This window comes from Buteo buteo, chromosome 17 (assembly GCF_964188355.1).
Source record: "Buteo buteo chromosome 17, bButBut1.hap1.1, whole genome shotgun sequence".
In the NCBI taxonomy this organism is placed as follows: domain Eukaryota; kingdom Metazoa; phylum Chordata; class Aves; order Accipitriformes; family Accipitridae; genus Buteo; species Buteo buteo.
The window spans coordinates 29,715,757-29,738,571 of NC_134187.1; the positions used below are offsets into that span (position 1 = coordinate 29,715,757).

Below are 22,815 nucleotides of genomic sequence, written 5' to 3' on the forward strand. Positions count from 1 at the left end.
CCCGGGTTTATTTTATGTTTCTCCACCGACTACATCTGTCGAAGAAAATCTATTACTCCCTGAAAGTCCGTGTCAATAACACGTGGCAATTTCCCTATAATCCCTGATGTTGCAGATACAAGCAGCAATTGATTTCCTCTGGTTTAGACCGGGATATTAAAAAAAAAAAAAATCTCGTAGAATATAAATCATTCCGTTATTCCAGCCCTACATCCTAAAAATGTTTCTCAGCATTGCGAGCGTCTGAGGGATGACAATACGTCAAGGGAAAAGAGCAAATCAATATATTGAAAAGTTGTTTTGGGGGGTTCCAGGCCTGGCAGGAGGAGGTTGAATGCGGGCGGCGGTGGGAGCATCCCGGTGCTAATGGGAGCCAGCCCGGGGAGCGGGGAGCCGGGGCTCGGGGAGGGAGAGCAGACGGATTTCAGGCTGAAAACAATAAAAGATCCCATTTCTGTAATCATGTGGTTCCAATAAACACTCATTGTTTGCTCATAAAATGTCTTTACGACTGGCCGCGGTACGGGCAGAGCCTCCACACAACGGGATTTTCCCAGCGAACAAAACGAAGGCAAAACGGGCTCTTTCCCTCTCCCCCCCCGCCCCCGCATCCCATCCCCGAACCCGCTATTTATTTCACGCTTGGAAAATAAAAATAAACGGGAGAACCGCGTGTTGTCTCAAAGGCAACTCGCTGCAAAGCCGGAATAAAAATTCCCTTTGCAGGAGAAGGGGAACGGCAGCGCTGGGTTTTGTTCAGCCGGTAATTTCCAGCCCCAAAGGCAGGCGCGAGGATTTACCAGATTTCTCAAAAGAAAAGGGAAGCCAACTTTGGAAACTTGGCTTTTTTTTTTTTTTTTTCCTCCCCCCATCTCTTTTTTTTTTTTTTTTTTTTTTAATTAAATTTAACACACCGCCACCAGAAACCACCCCAGAACTTCACAAACCGCTTTCGCTAATTAACCTCTGCCAACGCGCGCTGGAAATTAAAATAGAGGAGGCCATTTTTATTTAAAAACCACCAGAAAACAACAACAACCACCAAAAAAAAAGCAGCAAGGCAGAAAACGAGGAGTCGCTCCGGCCTCCAGCCCCCCCTTTCCTCCCCAAAATTCCCCCTCCCGCAGACGGCCACACAGTGGGGAACCCCCAAAATCGCTTATAATAAGCCAGAAAATTGCCATCGCCTGTGCCACCCCTCCCCCACAGGGTTTATTTAATGTCCGTCCCTATATATGTATACATCCAGCCCTATACGTGCGCAGGCTGGCATCACCAGCAGCAAATCTCTGCTCATTCACACGCTCAGCATTACTATTATTATTTTTTAAACACAGAGGATTTATCAAGAAAGAAAAAGAAATACAACCTCGAGAGGAAATGAAGTCACTACATTATACATACATATATATATATATCTTTACACGGCACCGGTATATACAGGGAGATAGATAAGATTAGATGATGGATGGGTAGGTGGGGAGGTAGGTGGATGGATAGGTAGATGGGGAGGTTAGCAGGGGAAGGGTCACGCTTTAAATCTCACCCGTTAAACCTGAATTAAAGTTGCTGGAGGAAAGAGGAAAAAAAAATAAAAAAAAATAAAAATAAGGGAAAGGGGAGGGACTTACATGCAAATAAAATATAAAAGCCAACACGGTGTTAACCACTTCGCAGGAAAACCAGAGCGCTCCTGAAAGTTATTATTGTTATTGTTTTTTACGACATGGAGCTTGTTTCAATTGCTCCTCTGCAAGGGGGGAAATTCCATAAAATTCCGTAAAACTCCATCAAATTCCATAGAATTCCATACAATTCCATAAAATTCAATTAAAGCCCCTTTTCTGGAGACCTTTACACCCGCCCGGTTACAAAAAGCGCCTAAAAGGAGGAGCTCGTGGGCTGCAAAGAGTTGATTCTTAATCACCTCGCACTTAATATTAATTATTACCCCGGGAACGAACCGCGCAGCCCCGCGGAAGAGGCGCAGGCCGCGGCCCCGGGGCTGGAGGGGGGGGTGAGGGGGGGGGCAATGGGCGGGCGAGGCCCGGCCTCGCGCACACAATTAGCAGCGCAGCTCATTAAATATGGCACTGCCAGCAGCCTTGGACGCCCCACCCGGGTTGCGCCGGGCCGGCCCCTCCGCGCATGCGCTTCCCCCCCCTTATTTATTTTTTTAAGGAAAAGTTAGGATTAATTTTTCCATCTCTAGGGCGGTGGGGTTTTTAGGTTTTTTTTTTTTCTTCTTTCTTCCTCCCCTCTCCCTCCAACGCACCCCCCCACCACCACCCCCCCTCCCTTTCCCCCATCCCCCGGCGCCCCCCGAGCTGCCTCCCCGCACCCCGAATATGACATCAGCAAGAGCAAATCCCTTTTTTTTTTTCCCTTTTTTTTTTTTTCCCCCGAATTAACTGCATTTCTGCCGCCCCGCAGCAGCTTTCCCTCATATCCAAGCTACACCCCTCGCTCGCACAACGATGCATCATTATCCTTAACACCCGGGCTATGGATCATTAGTTACACATTTTAACCAATAAGGGAACACTTACCAGAGGCTCCTGTCTCCCCCTCTCCCTCTCTCTCACTCTCTCTCTCTTTTTTCTCTGTCTCTCCCTCTTTCTGATCCACTGGCGCTGCAGCTCAGCTCCACAGAAACATTAAAAAAAAAAAAAAAAAAAAAGGAAAAAAAAAGGGGGAAAAAAAAAGATGGAAACAAAAGCAAAACAGTTCTTCTCTGGTTGGGGAAGGGATGGGGGAAGCTGAAGGAGGAATCTGTCTCTCTCTGGGTTTGGGGTTGGTTGGGTTTTTTTTTTTTGGCTTAAAAAAAAAAAAAAAAGGTATTTACAACTGCTTGTGCCCCCTCATCATCGCATCCTGCAAAGGAAATGCATTGCGTTTTGCCCCTAGGGGTGGGGAATAGGAGGCGGCAACCAGACGCAGCAGTAAACTCATTAATGCCAAAATGCCCAAAGCAACCAAGAATTCCAACCCCAAGGAGACGGGGAGGGGGGGGTAAAAAAAAAAAAAATCTCGATTTTTTTTTTTTTTTTAGCAAAAAAAAAAATCATCATCATCATCATCACGCTAATAATTAAGGGGGGGAAAAATACCATCCTACCCCTGGCACTGCTTGGACTGTTAAAGGAAAGACTACTGCGAAAGAGTCATAAGAGAAACCACAATAAAAAGTTCACGTTCATGGATGGAGTCCACATGACTTCCTGTGGCCAATCCAACTTGTGATTCAGTCGTAAACTTTTATTGCTCAGCTGTAAATTTTCTGCAAACAACCAGGAATGCGTTGCATTTTTTTGTGACGAGTGCAAATGCTCTCGTCTGTCGCCATGTTTATACAATTCTGCTTTAATATTAGGATTTTTTTTTTTTTTACTCTACGCCCCCCCCCCCGCTGTTCCCCCTTTTTTATCTTTTAAGCCACCGCGTTAATATAAGGGAGGGTGGATTTTTTAATCTTTGCTTTTAAAGATAGATTCGCTTTAATTTGATGATTATTAGCTGCTCGGGTTAATTCTCAGCATTTTTTATTTTTAACTAAGGAGATTTGGCCTTTAGCGCTGAGCGTTATTAGTCTCCGTGTTGGTAATTAACTGGGGGGGGGAATAGGAAAACATCGAGGAAGAGAGGCAGTGGAGAAAAAAATGGAGCACGCTGGACTTGAAAAATAAATACTTTAAATGTCGACGGCATGTTAATTCTAAAAACATTTAATTAATAATCAAGGACAATATGGTCGAGGAAAAAATAGGGCAAATGACTGTTTCTGCCCCCCCCGGATTTCCCTGCCAGACAGCTCTGCAAAGGGTGTGTCCGCTGCAAATGAAACCTTCCCAGGGCAAAAAAATGCCCCTTTCCACCTTTTTCACCCCCCCAAACCTCCCCATTCCCCCCCCCGCCCCACTCCATCCCCCCGCACCCCGCAGCGCCCCGTCTGCCCAGCCGAGCCCCGGGGGGGCACCTGGAACTGCCCAAATTCCACCCAAAACTTGAGCCAAAGGCGCGGTATTGACCCAGCAACTCTTGCATCGCCTTTACTAAATTCCCTAAACCCACCCAGCTTCAGGATTTGCTGTTGGGACACCTACATACATGTTTTTAAAGCACTTCAATATTTTTTCTTTTTTTTTCCTTTGCTATTTTTCCTCCAGCAAGCCCCCCCACCCTTTTGTTTTACCACGCCACCGTGTCGGGGATGCGACGCTTGATAAAAGGCGGAATTACTTTTTTTTTTTTTTTTTTTAGCCCTTTGATTTTTTTTCTCTCCCCCCCACCCAAGCCGAAGGAGGGGGGGTCCGTGTAGACGGCTGGAAAATATTGATTTGGAAGGGGAGCGACATTTTTCTGCCGTGTAGAGGCCTGCTTCGGAGGCACCAGGCGAACCACAACTGGTGTAAATAGGCAACCGCAAAGCCCAGCCTGCTCAGATGGGCTCCTCCACATTAAACCCTGCAAGGAGCCGCCTTTCTGCTCCTCTTCTCCTTATGGAAAGAGAGAGATAGAGTCTCTTTTTTTTTTTTTTTCCCCCACTCCCCCCCCCAAACACCAAATTTCAGCTCCCAGGGCCATGTACGCACCGCAGTCCTGCAGCCAGAAAAATTAGGAAGAGAAAATATTTTGCCGCAATTTTTCCTACCCATTTCCCTCTGTACCCGCACATTTCCAGGGACAGCACAATTTTAATTTTTTTTTCAGGTATTTCCGCGCCTTAATTTAATTTTAATTGAGGAAAATAAAACAGGGCGGGGGGGTGTGGGGTGTGGAGGGGAGGGGGGTCTCACTCCCTGCCTCTTTAATTTATTTATTTTTTCTCCCCCTGGCTGGATGCGTGTCTGTCTGCCCAAACAACACAAAGGTTGTAATACAACCGGATGGAAGGGAAATTACTTTATTCACTTTACAAACCACCAATAAATTTTATAACAGGTAGTTAAAAGTTACGAGGGGGGAAACTACGACCACAACAGCTTCCCGAGCACAATGGAGATCCCATTTTCCAGAGAGCAGACAAGATAATAAATTCCATAATGTGAAGAGGAAATTTTGATCCTGGCAGGCAGAAAGTAACCTGGGCGCACATTTGCTAAGGAGGATTTCGGACGATCGTTTCGCTTCTTCCATCAGCCCCCCCTCTATAAAACCCCCTCCCCTCTCCCAATATTAGCGAGGGTATTTTCGGGGGAGGATAAAAGAGCTGTGAATTTGAGGGGCTGGGGGGGAAGTCTGGGAGGAAAAAATAGGACGAGCTAAAAAAAAAATAAATGGGGTAGAATTGCCTTTTTTTTTGCACATCTAGCTCACAAAGTTTCCCCCACCTCCGCCCCCGCGCATCTTCCTCCCCTCCCTCCTTTCTCGCCTCCATCCGCGCAAAAAAAAATTTAATGCCCGAGAAATTCGTTGTCTCTCAAATATAATCCGTGCCCATTTCGGAGTATAAAATCTAAACGAATTTTTTCGCCTAATGGCTGCATTATCGCACGGCGGCGGCTGTGATTAGAATAATAAATTAAGGGAAAATAAGCAATATGCTCAAACTCAGCTTTTCGAGGAATTATATTTTTCACAAATCACAAATGGAGATCCGAAGGAAATTTGATTGGCTAATAAAAAGCCTGGAATAGGACGATATTTCTTACTTCAGGCGGGTAGATGAGTCTAATTTCAGTAATACCGAAGCTATGATCATTTCTGAATAAGCCACTTTGTGGAGAGCGAATCTTCTTTCAAATTACTTTCCCCCATAAAATGGTCTCTTCTCTTTTTCTCTTGAAATGATGGAGTGATTACAGAAATAACTGGATGTCATCTGAAGATGCGACTCTCTTGTGTTGACTACAGAACATAAACATTTACCCCAAAACTAACTGCTGCGGCTGTAGTTTCAATAATTTAACTCCAGACCCTTTTGATAGATAAATGTCATTCTGTAGTATTCGTTCGGATAAAACTACTTAGATTTGTGGATTTAAATATGATGGATAGAGTGCGGATGCAGCTTCTTTTTTTTTTATTATTATTATTTTTAAACACTTTGATAAGTTCTCCCTCTCCTTCCCCCCTCGTTGGGAGGATATTTTCTATGCAAAGCCTTTAACGCGATTTTTTTTTTTTTTTTTGAAGTAACATAACAGAAAATATTTTCTTTTCACTGATTTCTGCGGATTTTTTCATCGCTGGAATGAATGAGCACACATCCATCCTATGATAGCGAACGAGGGGGGGGGACAAAAAAAAATCCATTGTTGTAAACACTGGATAAATATCCCCCAAGAAAAAAATCTCTGTTAGAATAAACCGCTCTGGTTTATGACTAATAAAACTGCTTACCTTCCGTGCCTGCCCTCGACATGGAAAAGTCTAGAATAAACCTGATTGGGGTTTTTTATGTATTTCTTGGGAGATTAACGCTGGTTAACGAGGACATTCCAGGCTCTGCAGCGAGGGGCAAAGCTGCCTGTATTGGTATTTTGTGCAATTCGGGAGTGGGCACCCACGGGAGCTGCGCACACGCGTTGCACACGCAGACGCTCAGCCCCATCCCTGCGCAGGATCCGACCCCGCTGATGCCATTTTCGGGGCATTTCTCCCCCCCCCAACTCCCATTTCGCCCTGGCGGTACAGGGGGGTGCGACCCACGCTGCAAATATGGGGGGAAAAGGGAGAAGAAGTGGGTGCACCCACCCGAGTCCCGTTTTCCTGCGCGCCGCACAAGTTCGGTATTTCGCCTTTTTTTTTTTTCTTTCTTTTTTTTTTTTTTTTTTCCCCAGCCCTCCTGGGCAGAGTCCAGCAATTTCAAGCCCTGAGGCATTTAAATCCTTTAAGCTTGGTGGGTTTTGGGTTAAGAATGTCTGAAGCCCACAGAGGAGCCTCCAGACACAGCTCAGCACATCAGGCTGCGTGTGAGGAGCCTTGTGCTTCCTTATCTACAATATCTGGGTAAACATCCCGTCTACTTCTGCATCCCTGGGCTCTAGATGATGTAGTCCATTTATCAGCAGGGGGAAGAAAAAAAAAGGGGGAAAAAAAAAAAGAGAGAGAGAGTGATAGACCCGGTTTTACAGATCAATAGACCTCGTTCAACGAAATGAGGCTGGTGGTAAGAGAAATATTGAGAAAGTTCATCTCCCATCCGAGAGGTAGAAGAGAAACGTGAAGGTATCACCGCCAGGTTTTGCTGTAAATAAGATAAAATAAAATATAATAAAATAATATTATAATAATGATAACAACAACCGGAGTAGTAAAATAAAAGGTTGTGTTACGTTGGGGATGGTGTCCATGGGGAAGAAGTTATGAATATGGGGAGGGGGGGAGTAAAAGGGACTTTGAGCCTGAGGGGGGGGGGGGGGATATAAATAAATAAACCGCTTTCTTGCCAACTTCTCCTTTTTTTTTTTTTTTTTTTTTTTTTTTGGCTCTTTCACGCTGTTTTCCCATAGGGAAAAGTGTTGCCCCAGAGCCCCGAGCCCGGCTGGTGCCCAGAGCTCTGCCGCGGGGTTCGGGCAGGTTTTCAGGCACACACCTAACACCGCTCCAGTCTCCCAGTTTCCCCCGGACCAGCGCCTGCCAGCGCCGGCTCGCACCCAGCACCGGGGGGGACCGGCGGCTCCTGCCCGCCAGCCCAGCCCCAGCCAGGGGAGGGTTTTTCTGGACCCCAGAGCCAGGCGGGACCAGGGGGTTTGCACTTTCCAGACCTTTCAGATGGCATTTCCCAGCTGGGAGAAGTGAAAAAATCCAACCGCACACCCTTTATGTACTTTAATCCCCCCCCACACCCCCTTTCCCACCCCACGAAGAAGCCTTTCCCATAGCAAAGAAAGACTGAAGAGTGCCGGAGTCATTGCAGTACTCGATTTTATTATTATTCTTATCATTCTTTTGGCGGACCTACAGCTTCAGTCAGACAATTAGCAGCAACATTGCCATTTTTAATGAGCATTTGCCATTTTTAATGAGCATTTGCCATCGCAGCGGTGACACGAGCCCGCTCAGGCTGTGGGCAGGGAGGCGGGAGGGGGAATCCTCCCCCCGCCCGAGCCACCTCCGCTGCTGGTGGTTGAGCCAAGATGTTCTGATTTCCTCCCAAATAAAGATGAGCCTGGGTTTTTGAAGCGTGCCAAAGATGATTTGAAGGATGAACTATTAGTCAGAGCCCACTCGGAGCGAGGTGTACGTGTGGGTGCTTTTAAATAGAGACATAGCACTGTAGGCAACGCAGTCCTTTTAAAATCTTTTATTATTATTATTATAATTATTATTATTATTTACGTAATGTCTCACGTATACAATACAAATCCACGGTGTCCAGAAATTTTTTTTTTCTTTTTCTTTTTCTGGCGGTAATTGCTACATTCAGAGTTTGAACACGCAGAACTATGCTTTTACATAAAACAAATGACGATTTTTTTTTTTTTGTTTCGAGCATGTTGCATTAACAGATAAGTCAAGACAAATAGATAACTATACATTCAGTGCAATTTAGTTCTACACTACTTTATAAGCACAATAAAATAATACAATACTGTGCGTTCTCAACTAGGCAGTTTCAGTTGTTGGGATTTTTTTTTTCCAAGAAAATAAGCAGCAACAAACGACAATAAAACCGCATTACAAATACTTTCAAAGCATGACTCCTTCTATAGGTAGTGATAAAGTACAATACAAGGTTGGTTGGTTTTTTTATTGTATTTTTATTATTATTTTCTGCTACTTAGTAGCTTGCATCAGGGCAAAAACACAGCTTTCTCTCTCTTAAATAAATTCTGACCAAGTAAAATTTAGGATATGTAAGCCCCTTGTTGATAATAGATTTGATAATTATTGCAGGTTTTCCCTTTAGGTAGTACATGAAGAATTTCGAGTGCTCACACAGGCAAAGGGTAAACAGCGCCTATAGAAATAAGGAAGGGGTTGGGTTGCGTATTTTGGCCTATCAAGGTATATACAAGCCTCAATCCTATAGAAATGGGACGGGGGGGGGGGATATGAGGGGGGGGTGTGTGTGTTTGCGGGCGCTACCAGGTATGCTCACCCTCCAAGCTCCTCTTCTTATCTGGCAGGGGCTGCAGGAATGGCCCCTCCGAGGGAATTGATAAATGGCTGGTAGGAATGGAGATCTCCACAGATAGACAGACACTACACAAACAAGCTAAGGAAGCTGGAAGCACCCTCGCACTTCCCCTAGGGTCATTCGGGGGAGGCAAAACCAAGCTTAAAACAAAACAAAAAACAAAACAACCAAACCAAAACAAAAAGGCAAAGTCAAAGCTGTTCACATAAATACATATTCTGCACCCATCCGTGTGTGCAGCTTCGCAGGCGGGAGCGGAGGGAGCAGGGGACGAGCAGTGACATTTGCTTCCAGGCTTGGTTTAGGGGGGTTGGGGGTGGTCTTGCTTTGCTGGATCTTTTAATTTTTTTCTTTTTTTCCCCCTGCTCTTGCAGTCAAGCCAACTATGTATTTATTGAACTAAAAACGCAGCTATTAGAAAAAAAAAGGGGGGGGGGAAGTAGGGGAAGTTTCTATGACAATAAAAAAGGCTACAACTGTTTGACAGGTAGTTACTGCTGTGTGAGCCTCTCCATTCTATACTCTATAAAAGCAAATGACCGTCGTAAACATCTCGATTTATCATCTGCCATAAAACGAGACTTCAAGGGGCTGAGAACTCAGTCCTTGCTTTCTTCTTTTTCCTCCTCTTCTTTTTCCTCTTCTTCATTCCCTTCTTCTTCCGTTTTCTCCTCGTCCCTGGCCCCCGGCAGCTTATCTTTATTGTTTTCTTTTTTCCACTTCATCCTCCTGTTCTGGAACCAGATCTTCACTTGTCTCTCGGTCAGTCCCAGGGCGTGAGAGACCTCAATCCGCCGCTTCCGTGTCAAATACGGGTTGAAGAGGAACTCCTTTTCTAACTCCAGGGTCTGGTACCGGCTGTAAGTTTGTCTGCCACTGCGTCTTCCGGGAGCTGTAGGACACAAACATCAAATAACTTCTTAATTCTCCCCCTTTGGAGGCTCTGCTCCCCCCCCTCCCAAGCCCCCCTCGCCTCAATTTTCCTAAAGAAACTGCTAGCCCCCCCCCCCCAAAAAAGCCCCTTTCAACCCTTAGCATATAAAAGGCACTAAAGGAAAGTCGCTGGGTTATTATTAATAATCATAGGGCTGATATTGCTATTAATCCTGATAGCCAGCTGCCCTTCCCTGGCTCTTCCTGGGGAGTGTTCAGCTCTGGCTGCTTGGCTGGGTGCAGGGAGGTGTGTGTCAAGCTCATTCACAAAAGAGACCTTTCCAGTTTCCTAAAAGGTGATTCTGGATGGTGAGTCCTGGTGGGCAGCTCCATTTTAGAAAAAATGTGTGTTTTCCCTATGAAAGGTGCATTGTTCGCCATAAAATCCTCTCCAGCCTTTCTCCTTCTCCCCATTCCTTTTTCTTTCTTCCTTTCTCTATCCTTCTTTCCTTCTTCCTTTCCTTTCCTTTCTTTCTTTCCTTCCTCTTTCTTTCTTTCATTCATTCTTTCTTTCATTCTTTCTTTCTTTCCCTCTTTCTCTCTTTCCCACTTTCTTTCCTTCCCTTTTCCCCTCTTTCTCGCTCCTTCTTTCTCTCTTCCCCTCAAAATGCCCAATTCTTGATTCCTTTTCCAAAGATTCTTCCTAAAATACAGGCTCAGAGTCCTCCTATTTGCTAATATTTACGCCCTGAGAATTTGAATTTTCTATTAAATCCCCTCTCCCTGTCCTTTCGGTTAGGGCTGTGTGTCTGTAAAGCACACACAGACAGAGGTGGGTATTTGCCTGTGCAAACACAGAGATTGTATTTAAAACAAGTCAATGGACATTTGCAGCAATAGCCAAAAAGGAAAGAAAGAGGACTGAGGTATGTGCAGCTGAGCCCCTGCACTTCCTTCTGCACGGTCCCTTCTTAATGAGAAAAACAATCTATTTGCAAAAAAAAATATGCTCCAGTTTGAAATGATTGCATCCTTGAGACTACCTCTAGGTCAAAGCTTAGATAAATAACGTGTTTTCCTCTGCGTCTATCTCCCAGCCTCTGGGCCACATCCTCTCTACATTAGCCAGAACTCCTTTCCATTTTCTGTTTTTTGTTGTTAAATTTTGGTGGGGGGAAAGGGGGGGACTTTGGGGGTCTGATTGTCCTTAAAATTAACACTAACCTTCACATGTTTTGAATTAACAAGGCTTCTAGACAACCTTGGTCCTTAGGTGGGGGAAACTTGTACTTTGAAGTATTTCGGTTTCTGTGCAATTATCTGGACTTCACATGAGCAAAGTTCCATTCAGCCCAAATTATTTTGAATTTCCCACCCCCTTTTTTTTAACCCAAGACAGCAGACTGTTCTCCTCCACCCCACCCCATAGCTCTGAGCTAAGTTTCCTTTTCTGTTTAAACTTTTATCTCTAGGCTTTAAGAAACAGATGTAAAGTATTAGTAATACTTATACAAGTTCCCACCTTTCAGGCTTCGTCTCCAAGCAGTTATGAAAGGCTATATGACATTTTAAAGAGCAGTGTATTATCAACATGCAAATAACCTCGTGGGAGCTGTATCTTATTGCCTATCCTCAAGGCAAGCAATAAAAAACAAGTTTTACTTTATTGTGATTTAAGCCTTTTGCAGGGAATCACCTTGCTGGCTCTCTAGTAACTGCTGTCTTGTTTGCTTTCAAAGGTCTTCCTAAAAAGAAGAAACATTAGCACAAAACTGCTCATTTCTTTCATATCTTACATCTACGCCTCTTATATTTATATTTTTACATATATATATATGTATGCATACGTGTGTATGTGCATGTTTATATATCTATACATATGTTTGTGCTTGTATATGCATACATATATATATATAGATAGACAGACAGACAGACAGAGAGAGAGGGAGGAGAGGGGGAGAGAGAGAGAGAAAGAGAGAAAAAAATAAAGGAAAACATTTAAGGAGGAGGAAAAAAAGGTCCTAACCGTGAGGTCTCATCCATGGGAACATGAGACTGGGAGACGAATTTTGATTTAAATGCCCTTGTCCCTCGCTAGAGTTACTGTTGGAAGACGATTTACAGTCAGGATATTGTACAACAGTCGTCTCTTGCTGAGCACCATAAAGCGATTGCCTCGGTAGAGCTTCATATCCATAGAATTTAGAAGCGTCTCCGTGACACGCCAAGGCGCATGGGTTTTGCTGGTATCCAGAGTTGGAGATGCTGGAGGTTCCGTGGTGGAAAAACTCTTGGACGTGGTGTGAAGGGTGCTGGAAGGTGGGAGCAGTAGTGCCCGGACCATACACGAGAGCATGGCTCCTGCTAACACTTTGTGGAAATCTGCAGTCGTAGTAAGTTGGCTCCAGCGATTCACCGCCTTTGTACTTGGAAAAGAGAGGATTTACAAAGTAGGAACTCATGACCCTCGCATGCAAAAAAAAAAAAAAAAAAAAAAAAAAAGGAGAAAAAAAAAGAAAAAAAAAAAAGACGGCTTTAATTCTAGATTAGTGCGAGATTGTCCCTGGACTGTCTCAAGTCCTGCTTTTTAGTGGCTTTTTTTTTTTTTTAATGCGATCTCAAAGGCGTTTCATGGTGCCTCTGTGTGTCTGTACGGTTGGTTCTCGGTGCTCTTGACTTCTCTTGTAATCTGTCGGTAGGTAGAGCTCTCTCTCTCAATTTCTCTGTAACTCTGCTCCTTCCCTTTAACACCACAGGCAAATTCCTCAAAATCCCGGTGGTGTGGCTTTTTTTTTTTTTCTTCTTTTTTTTTTTTTTTTTTTCCCTCCTCTCTCCCCTCACACGCGATATGTACACATCCCTCCGCCACGCTGAGACAGCCTGCCAGCCAAATGACAGCGTTTTGGGGCGCTTTTTTTGGGGGGGGGTGGGTTGGTGGGTGGGTGGGTGGTGGGGTGGAGGAAAGGTGGTGTATGCCGGGGGACACACACACACACACAGAGCCCTCCCGAGAGGGGGGGGGACCCACACCTAATGAGTGGAGGAGGGTGAAGGTGCGCATTAATATCCAACAACCCCCCCCCCCTTTTTTTTTTTTCCCAGCAGCAGCCTCTTCACTGATGGCAGCAAATACATGCGCTGGGAGGTCAGCCTAGGTAACCTCAACAGGTAAAGGGAGCCCAAGCAGCCCCCCCTTGCCCTCCCCATCACCCCCCCCAAAAAAAAATCCGGGGTGAGCTTCTTCTAGTGCTCAGCATCGCCCCCCCCCCCATGGGACCCCGTTTGCCAGGGAGGATGGTGGGGGTGTCCCTGGTGTTGTTGGTGGTGTTGTTGTCATTGTGTTGGGGTTTGGGGGGGCTGCGAGGGTGGGCTTGGTCCCACCTAGAAGGGGATGGTGGGGGGGGCGTTTTGCTGTGGTTGGAGTCTCTGAGCCCAGATTTCCTTTTTTTTTTTTTTCTTTTTTCTTTTTTTTTGGGGGGGGGGGTGTGCGTGTGTTGTTGTTATTGTGGTGATGGTGGTTGGAAGATTGGAATCAAACAAGCAAACAAAAGCAAAACGGGAGCGAGCGGGCGAGGGAAGCGTCTCCGTATTGATTGGCTGCTTCTTGCTGTCCTTCTTTAAAGAAAATAAAGGCAGAAAATTATGGGGAGTTATTTATTTATTTATTTATTTTCCCCTTGCTTCCTTTCAAACCAACCACTGAAAATCCACGGCTGGAAATAACAGGGAAGCGTCCTTCCAAGGGAATAAAGTAGACCATTGCTTAAAGAGAGCTACTTTGGACGAAAGAGAGGCAAAGTGAGACAGAAAGTATGTACTCCCTTTTGTGCATGCCTGTAAAAAATAACCATCGAGCGGGTTTTTTTATTGTTTCGCTACTCAACATAGCGATTTTCCCCCTCTTTTCCCATTGCAAGTGGTATTTGTGCCCCTCGCCCCCACTTTTTGCACTGTAAGTGACCACTCACTGCAACCTTTCACTTCGGACACTTCATTTTTACGACTGCATGAAGGAACTCAGCTCATTAAAAAAATCACATCAAATCACCAGGATTCGTGTTAATTTTTCGGGGGGGAGGGAGGAGGACACACTTCGCAAATGAGTATTTTCTGTAGAGCCGCAAAAAAATACCAAACCCACTAAATGACACAGTGTTATTAACAGTCCCCGTCTTTTCCTCAAAAAGTCTACAGACCTTCAAATCTTTCCCTCATGTTCTTCCACCAAAAAAAAAAAAAAAAAAAAAAGGCAGCCTAATTATTTTCAGAAGAGACCTGGGTGACTCTGACCGATTTCAAGTGTGGAGGGAGAAAAATACCATCTCAGCTACGCTCGCCAAGCTGTTTTGAGGTGTGTTTTTCTGCCCAGGAAAGGTCACATTCTCGATTTTTTTGAGGCATGGGGTGGCTCAACCCTCTGGTGAGGTTGAAACTGGTGGGGTTTTTTGTTGTTTTTTTTTTTTTTTCAGACACCTTCCTAAGAAGAGGAAAAGACCCAGTAGCCACCCAGCCCACCTTTATTAGATTTTCATAAATCGAGGGCGTATTTTTCCATTTAGAAAGGCTACATGTGGTGGGTTTTTCCTCCCCATAAGCAGACAATGAACTGTGCAGGAGAACAGTGATTTTTCCACCGCCTATTGTGAAAATATTTTACAAAATCAAGCTACGTTTGCTGTGAAGAAATAGTCTCCATACCCGAATAATGTCAAGGACGGCACGATGACCATATTAATTTTTACAGGAGAATTCACCCACCTCATCCCCCCTTCCCCAGATTACCCCTTCCCTAGAGACACCCCCCCTCCCTCAAAAAAAGAAGAAAAGAGCAACTAGGGACAGAGGCTCCTTAATTAACAGCTAATAGTCGAAGTGACCATTTTCCTCCTCTAATCAATAGCATTTCTATTTTTAAAATCCCAGTGCCTGCCCATGCAATAAAGGCAGCCGTGCAAATTGAAGTGCGAAAAAATAAAGTTGTCAGAGCTGGGCAATTCGGGCTGGGACTGGGGAGAGCTGCTGCATTTTTCCAATCATTATCCCTGGATGCAGGAAGCAAAGGTGCAGCGAGTCTTGCAGAATCATACCTTAGGCTGGGAAATAAATGTTTGCTGAAGGCTGTGAGAGAAAGGACCCACCACCCCCTTCCAGATTTCAGGAAATAAGATATATGCAATTGCCTGCTTCTTTTGAAGGAAAATATCTTGACATTTACTGTCTGGGGAAAGTGCCGCTCTTTGTCTTTACTGTTTTGGCCGTGTTTAGATGTGGGGATGGGTGAGGGGTGATGTCTCTTGCGGGTGCATGCGCTTGGATGTAGCTTTATCGGTGTGGCTGTATTGTACTTTTAGGTGTTTCATTGTACCCTCCCGGAGTTTATTTTATCCCCCCCCCTCCCTTTGCCCTGACCTTCACTGAAAAATGTCATTCCCTCCTTCCCCACCCCAAAATGAGGAGGCTTTGGAGAGATACGTGACGGGCGTAAATAAAGAGAAAGAAAGAAAAAAAAAAAAACCTACCCAAACCCCACAACCACTTCAAAATAGGCAATTTCTCCGTGCAAGCATTTTTATGCATTTATGCCCTCCCCGCGCCGTCAGATGTCAGCCCTGAGCGCCGCTCCGCGCTCCCCGCGGAAGGAGTGGGGGGGAGGAGGGGGAAAAAAAAAAAAAAAAAAAAAAAAAAAGGAGCTCTTTACGGGGGTTTTCAGCACGGTGCGAGGGGGTCGTATGTGTTGGGAGGGGGCTGAAAGAAGGCAGCTCCGCGCTTTTGTGTCCGTCCCCCCCCCGGTTTTCCATCCCCGGGCGCGGAGCCGGTTCCGCGGGCGCGGGGCGCTCCCCGGCGCGCGCGGCCCCGCGCTAACATTGGGCAACAGCGCCATCTAGCGGCCGCGCCGGGCGCAGCCGGGCGGGAGGGGGCGGCGGCGGGGGGGGGGACACGGGAACCAGAGCCGGTCCCCGCCGATACCGGGCGGTGCGTTATAACCCATCACCCCTCACCGGGGGGGGGGGGCGCGGAGAGACCCTCCAGCAGCGCGGAGCTGTGCCCTGTATAAACACTCAAGCGCGGGCAGGGTTTTTTTTGGAACACCCCCCCCCCCTCCCCGCCCCCCCCCTTTTTTTTTTCTCCCATTTCCCTCTTTTCTCACCCATAAAAATAACAACAACAACAAAAAAAGCAGCGGCGCACGCGGGACCAAACAAACCCACCAGATGTGCGCCCACCCCCACCCCCCCCCCATCTCCCCGCTTTTATCAGTTTTTGGCTTCGAGTTGGGGTTTGATTTTTTTTTTTTTTAACCTCCTCATGTCCGAGGGGGGTCTGTTGTTTGTAGCTTGTAGACAAAACATTCCAATAATCCGGTTTCAAAGAGAAGAGCACCCACCTTATTTAAACCATAAAGCAATTAAAGCCAGACGTCTAGCCAGATCTAGGGTCCTGTTTTGTTCGGTCCTATTCAGCCCCGCATAGCAGGGAGACAAACAGAGTTGTAAAAGTGGCATTTTTTTGGCTGCGGAAATGTACCTATGGACAGCTGTAGGGTCCTGTCGGTTTTGTGTGCCTTACAAAAGGGCAGATTTGAAACCAGGCACACACACAACACACACGCACCCGACCAAAAAGCCACCCCCAGAACCTTATATACGTGCCTATATATATACATAATTTTTTTTTTTCTCTCTCCGAGAGCTACAAGCGCATCTCTCCCCGGGCAGAAATACATGTGCATGTTCACCACCGCCGGCACACAATAGCTGTATCAGTATGCGTCTGCACACACGCGCCATATGTCAAAGAATGCCGAAATTGGAGCATTTTGATACATTAATCCGGGGAAAGGCTGGCCACAGGGTGTGCTGCTGGGTGCAAACCGCATTTTTTTTTTTTTCCTAAATTATTATTATTTATTTTGAGCCACACCGGGGTGGGTTTTTTTTTCTCCGCTGGCTGCGGTGGCGGAGACATTCAATGGCTGAGCCGCACCAGCGCAGCCTCCCAGCAGGGCCAAATGGCATTTTATAACTGGTGTAACCCTTCACCGGGGGACTTGGGGGGGGGGGGGGGAGGTTTGAGGATACCGGGGGCCTTGCACATGAACTAAAACTGCGGCAGGATTTTAACCCAACCCAACCCACCACCAACAAAAGAAAGCCCCAACCAGCAGCTCGGTGGAGACAAAGGGGCATCTCCTGCGCTGCCCGCCGGCTCGGATGGGGGTCTGGCCGGAGGGATGGCTGCGGCGGGGAGGGAGAGGGGCTGGGGAGGGGGGAGAGGGGCTGGGGAGGGAGGGGGGGGCTGGGGAGGGAGGGAAGGGGGGGCAGGGGGAGGGAGCAGCCTGTGGTCGCACTGGAAATGAGATCCGCTTGAATGAAAGGGGGGCCAAAATGAACTTCCATACATCATGTCTTTTCAACATCGCTAAACGCTCCTGACAAGCCCCTCCAGAGAGACGGGTCCGAAACTGCCTCCAAAGTCCTGTCCAAATGATGATGGGGAGGCTTTTTTTTTTTTTCCTCCCCCCCCCCCCCCAATTAATAACGATAAAACGGGGATGATTTCTCCCCTCTCGCGAAGAGGACGTGGGCGAGCCGCTTCCCGACCTGCAGGATTTTATTCTTTATTTGAGGCGGGATGAACGGAGAGAGAGAAGCAGACGGGAGGGAAAATAATGATAATAATAATAATAATAACAATAAAAGAAATGAATTGACATGACTTAGGTGGAAAGATTCCCCCCCCCTTCTTCTTTTTTCTGGTCCATAAATCTTTCGCTCTGCTAAAATGTTTTCTAACCTGACCATTTCATTGCGCTCGTTAAGGTTTTTCCAAACAGACCTAGCACAAAACTGGGATTGTAAAAGGGCTTTTTAGCTTCCCCTGCTCCAGGGATGTCTCCGCTGATAGACCGCGGTGCGCCTGTCCCCCTCCGGTGACAAAAATAGACCCCGCTTTAAAAGCGAGGACACAAATCAGGGGAAGGAAAAGAAACCTCCAAATGCTTCAGCAAGAAATATTAAAGAGCAATATTTTATGAGATCAGCAGAAGTAATCGCTTCCAGATTTTTTTATTTCGGAGGAACTGGGACGAGGGCGACAAACGTATCTCGCTCGCCTGATCTGGTTTTGATTAGAAAGATTAAAACGTTGCTCCACTCATTTCATTAAAGAAAGGGACCTATAACAAGTTTTTATGATTAAACATCCCTCGCTGCTCATTTTTTATACAATCTCCTGCCTCTTGTTTCTCATTCAGCAGCCTGGAAAGCGCCCAGAGAAGGAGCCATTGATAAATCCCGGCTCCATGCGCTGTGGGCAGCGTGTTTTCTCGCCTCTGCACAAGCCACTGCAGCACCAGCCCCAGCTCGCCCTGGCAGGACGGGGGGGGGTTGACCTTTCCGCAGCCAACAACCCTTTTTTCCCCCCCTTTTTTCTTTTTTCTTTTTTTTTTTTCCTCAAATCTCCCCCGTGTAGGGAGAAGGGAGGGGGGTCTGCTTTTTTTTTTTTTTTTCGCCTTGTAACCCGAATATTTGCAGGCTGCCGCATGGCCACCACACATTTATTTCTTTATTCCTCTGCTCCTTCTGTCCCCCCAGCCCTTCTCCACCCCAGATTTATTTTTTTTTCTCCTTCTCCTGGGCTGTCTTGCGAGAAGCAGCACTTCCAGCAACCCTCCAAGTTTTGGCAACCCATCGATAAGGCAGAAGCTCCCCCTGAGTGGATGGCAGAGAGCGGATGCCTTTGCCAGCTCCTCTATTCCCAGCATCCATATTTAGTCTTTTTACATATCCTTCGATTGCCTGGGGTCATAAATTAGTACAATTAATTATCCCAATCTAAAAATTGATGGCACATATAACCCTTACCTCAGCGCCTTTTCATTATGGTACTCTGAAATAGAAAAGTGCTGGGGAAGGAAGCAGAAATCTCCGCTCTCCTCCGGCTGCGGGGGATGCTCGGGTCCGCCCCGCCGAGGCACCGGCACCGGCACCGGCACCGGCACCGGCACCGGCACCGGTGGGCAAAGCCTCGGGGCTGCTCCTCTGCAAAGGGCTTTAAATAAAAAGACACCTACATACTGATTTTTTTCTTTTTTTTTCTTTTTTTTTTTTTTTCCCGTGACGTTAGGTATATTTACATAGAGCTGCTCTACAATAGCGAACATAACAATATTACAGAACGGTTCTGAGACGAGAATAAAATACACAAATAAGTACAGCAGAAACGTTCAACACCGTGACAGAACATCATTGAGCCATATTCCCTTCAGTCTTATTTTTTTTTCTCTTTTTCCTCTCTTTTGTACAAAATATTCACTCACGAGCTCGCGGAATTAAAAAATAAAAATACTGGATAAGTTTAATTTATGAAATAAAATACTAAAAAAAAAATAAATTCAAGTACTTCTTGTGTTTGTTTTCTGAGGAGGACAAAACAAAAAACAAGGAAGAAGAAAGGAAGAGAAAACAACCCCCCCCAACATCTTTCTTTTATTTAGTTGCATTTTAGAAAAGACTCGTGTCCCAAAACGCTTGCTGTGTTTGCCTATAATGCTAAACATTCATCCGCACATTCAAAGTCAGAAACATTTCAACCCCCAAAACCAGCCTCTTTTTTTTTCTTTTTTTTTCTTTTTTTTTTTTTTCCTCTCCACCCTCGTTTCTCATTGACTGGACTTTGCCAACTTTATTGCTGTTCTTTATCGGTTTTTTCTTTATTCATTTTCTTCATTTTCATTCGCCTGTTCTGAAACCAGATTTTGACTTGGCGTTCAGTGAGATTAAGGACTCTGGCTACTTCGTACCTCCGGTCCCGTGTAAGGTACATATTGAATAAAAACTCTTTTTCCAGTTCCAGGGTCTGATACTTTGTGTAAGGACATCTTTTCTTCCTCGTGGAGCGCGCATGAATCCAATTTGCGACGGGATTGTCTGAGAAAGAAGATTTTTATATTTTTGGGGGGGGTAAAAAAAATCAGTGTACACAGCTGGCCTTTCTTCCCTCCCCCCCTCCACGCCCTGGTGTATCTATAGAAAGAAACCTGTTTAATTAGCAGATCTTACCTAAATATTTTAAGTGACCTTCAGAAGAGTTTAATCTGTTTATTTTGGAGGGGTCATTTCCTTCTCTTTTGCTGCTGTTCTCACATAAAAGTTTCAGTAAATAAAACTGTAGCAATGGGTTTAAAATAATAATTATCCACATGACTGCTACTAGCAGTAATCTAAGAACATAGTCATAAAAAGTCAAAATTCCCACCATTTCATAGGCCCATAAACTCTTTTTACAACCTCAGCTCTCCAATACTTTCCCTAGAAGCTTTCCCAGACCTGGAAAGCCGAGTTTGTTTTTTTAATATCTTAAGGATGACACGCGAGATGTCCCACTGGCTCCCAGAAAATTGGCTTTTTTTTTTTTTCTCCTTCTTCCCCCACCCACCCCCCCCAACCTAAAGGACCTTCCACGCTGCTGCCACATCCCCGCTCGGGCAGGGGAGCAAAACCCCATCGCTCCCTTCCTTGGGAGAAGGGGTTTTTCCCCCTCTGCCCGTTTTAGGCAGCTGCCTGCCAGCAAAAGGAGACTTTCGCCCCCTGATTCCTCGACTTATTTTTATCACGAGGGTGCCTGGCACCAGCCCGCCTGTCATAAATAGAGGTGGGAGCTCCTTCCCAGACAGACAGACAGACAGATACCGAGGCACCAAGGTGCTCCCAAGCTGCTGTCACCCAGCTTTATCGCTCGGAAATCACCCGCTTCTTAGGCCGGGGGGTGGGGGGGGTGGGGGGGGATCGTCCCACCAAAGCCAAGGCACGGCCGAGCGGTTGCGGGGGCGTGCGGTAGCCCGGTGGGTGCACCCGCAGCATCCCCCCCCCCCCCCCCGCAGCATCCTCTGCGGATGCTGAGCTCCTCTCCGGGAGGGTTTGGCGAGGAGGGGGTGGGTTGTTTTGGGGTGGTTTTTTTGTTGTTTTGGTTTGTTTTTTTTAAATCCCCGGAGCTGAGCTGACCTCCTGCCTGCACAACAACCCCCCCTCCACACCCCCAGGAGCTGGTCCCCTCTGCAGAGCTGGGGTCCAGGCTCCCTGCGCTGCAGGCTGGAGGTGAGGATGATGCTGGCGGTTACCTGACTCCTGTCCCTACAATGTTCAAGGTTTCCTGATGGCTGGGTTGGGGGTTTGGGTGGGTTTTTTTTTTTGGTTCTTCCCCCCCCTCCCCTCCCCTCTCACTTGGGCTGCAGAAGATGTTTCTTCAAGTGTATGGTCCAATGTCCTGCGCTGGCTGCCTTTTGCCCTCAGCTACCTCCACACACTTAGTTTATGCCTTTACAATTCCAATTTTCCTCCTTACTTCTCCCCTACAGCCCCAGCCCCGGCCCCCCAGCCAGGGCACCCACCTTTTCATTTATTCCCACGTGTTGGAGCATTTTATGAATAATTGCACCGGTGGAGCTTTTATTGATTTTCAAAATAGATAAAGAGACACCTCTGCGTTTACCCGGAGATGTTCCTTTCCCCTGCCCAGAAAAACCCACATCAGTACGTTCCCTTCCAGCCAGCTACAACTCTTCCTTGTTCTTTGAAAGTGGAAATATTTGAAAGCGAAGAGGCTTCTCCCTCTGCCTGCCCCCCTCTCGCTCCCTCTCACACACGCACTCTCCTTCTGTCTCTCTATTTTTTCCCCCTTTTTCCTTTCTTTTTGTTTTAATTCCCCCCGGTGGAAGGTGACGAATATTGGATCAAAGAAGCCAAGAGCCCCCCCCGCCCCCCCTTGCCAAAAGAACCAAAAAGCAAACCAAAAACCGAGCCAAGAAAGACTAAAGAGCCCCAAACAAAGTACAGATATTCGCTCTCCGGCTCTGCTAGGCGGACTCGCTCAAACCCCCAGATCTTCCTGCGTATCTGGAGTTTTAGGGTCGGGCTCTCTAAGGTAATTTCATTTTATTGAGTAGGGTCCTGGAAGCCGTAATGCCTCCCCGGGTCGTAAACAAGAATGACTTCGACTTACTAGGGTCTAATTCGTGCTTTTCTTCTTTGTGTTTGCTGGAAGCGATGGCTTCGGACTCCGGGGAAGGAATTGTCTGCGCGGCTCTGTCTCTCAGCTCCCCCGGAGCCCCGTACATGTAGTCCGCGTAGCCGCGGCCGTCGGCGGGGCCGCACTCCCCCCGTCGCCCGGGGAAAGCGTCGGGTTTGAGGCCGTAGGGGCGAGCACCGGGGGCGAAGGCCGGGAAGGAGACGGCCCCGGCGAGGGGCTCCAGCCAAGTCCGCATGTACCTGGGCTCGGCCCCCACGGGCGCCTGGGGGGCGTAGGGGTGGTAGCCCACGGAGGACTGGGAGTGGACGGGAGCCCAGGAGGTGGTAAAAACGGCCGGCTTGGGGGCGAAACTGCAGGACGGAAAGTCGGCACAGTCCGGGACTAATCCTGACGGTCGGGCGGCAGCCGGGTGGGAGGCAGAGCCGGGGAACCTGGAGGCCAAGAGCTCTTCGTTCTCGTGGCTTATCAAGGAGTCAACATAGTAGTTGCTTATGGGGCCAGAAGCCGACATGGTTCCCCCCTCTTTTACATTCATAAGATTATTGTATGAACTGTATGTGTACTTTTTATCTTCTCATAGAACAATCAGGGCAGGTAATTATTTTTTCAGCCTTTCCCAGTGTGCCATTGGCTGCCCGCCCTCACGTGATTGTATTTACCCAAAAATATAGCGTGGATCAATCCGCAGGTCTTTTTTTTTTTTTTTTTCCCTTTTTTTTTTTTTTTTTTTTTTTTTTTTTTTTTAATAAGCCGACCCGGCTTTTCCTAAACCCGCTGGCGATGGGGCGGAGATGGGGAGGAGGGAGGCTCGGCCGGTCCCGGCCGGGGAT

At 46.8% G+C, this 22,815-nt stretch overlaps 3 protein-coding genes across 3 annotated transcripts in view; all 3 read right to left on the reverse strand.

The window, feature by feature from the left end:
* The window catches only part of HOXC6 (homeobox C6), a 43,498-nt gene that overhangs the window by 10,204 nt on the left and 10,479 nt on the right, over nucleotides 1-22,815 (reverse strand).
* HOXC8 (homeobox C8) lies at nucleotides 8,234-13,248 on the reverse strand. Its single transcript, XM_075049548.1, has 2 exons — nucleotides 11,985-13,248; nucleotides 8,234-9,977 (listed from the first exon to the last, which is right to left on the reverse strand). Exons 1-2 carry the CDS (start codon nucleotides 12,418-12,420, stop codon nucleotides 9,685-9,687), a joined length of 729 nt encoding a protein of 242 aa, XP_074905649.1. The 5' UTR covers nucleotides 12,421-13,248; the 3' UTR covers nucleotides 8,234-9,684.
* On the reverse strand, nucleotides 19,052-22,573 carry HOXC9 (homeobox C9). The gene is made up of 2 exons (XM_075049547.1): nucleotides 21,959-22,573; nucleotides 19,052-19,887 (listed from the first exon to the last, which is right to left on the reverse strand). Exons 1-2 carry the CDS (start codon nucleotides 22,518-22,520, stop codon nucleotides 19,643-19,645), a joined length of 807 nt encoding a protein of 268 aa, XP_074905648.1. The 5' UTR covers nucleotides 22,521-22,573; the 3' UTR covers nucleotides 19,052-19,642.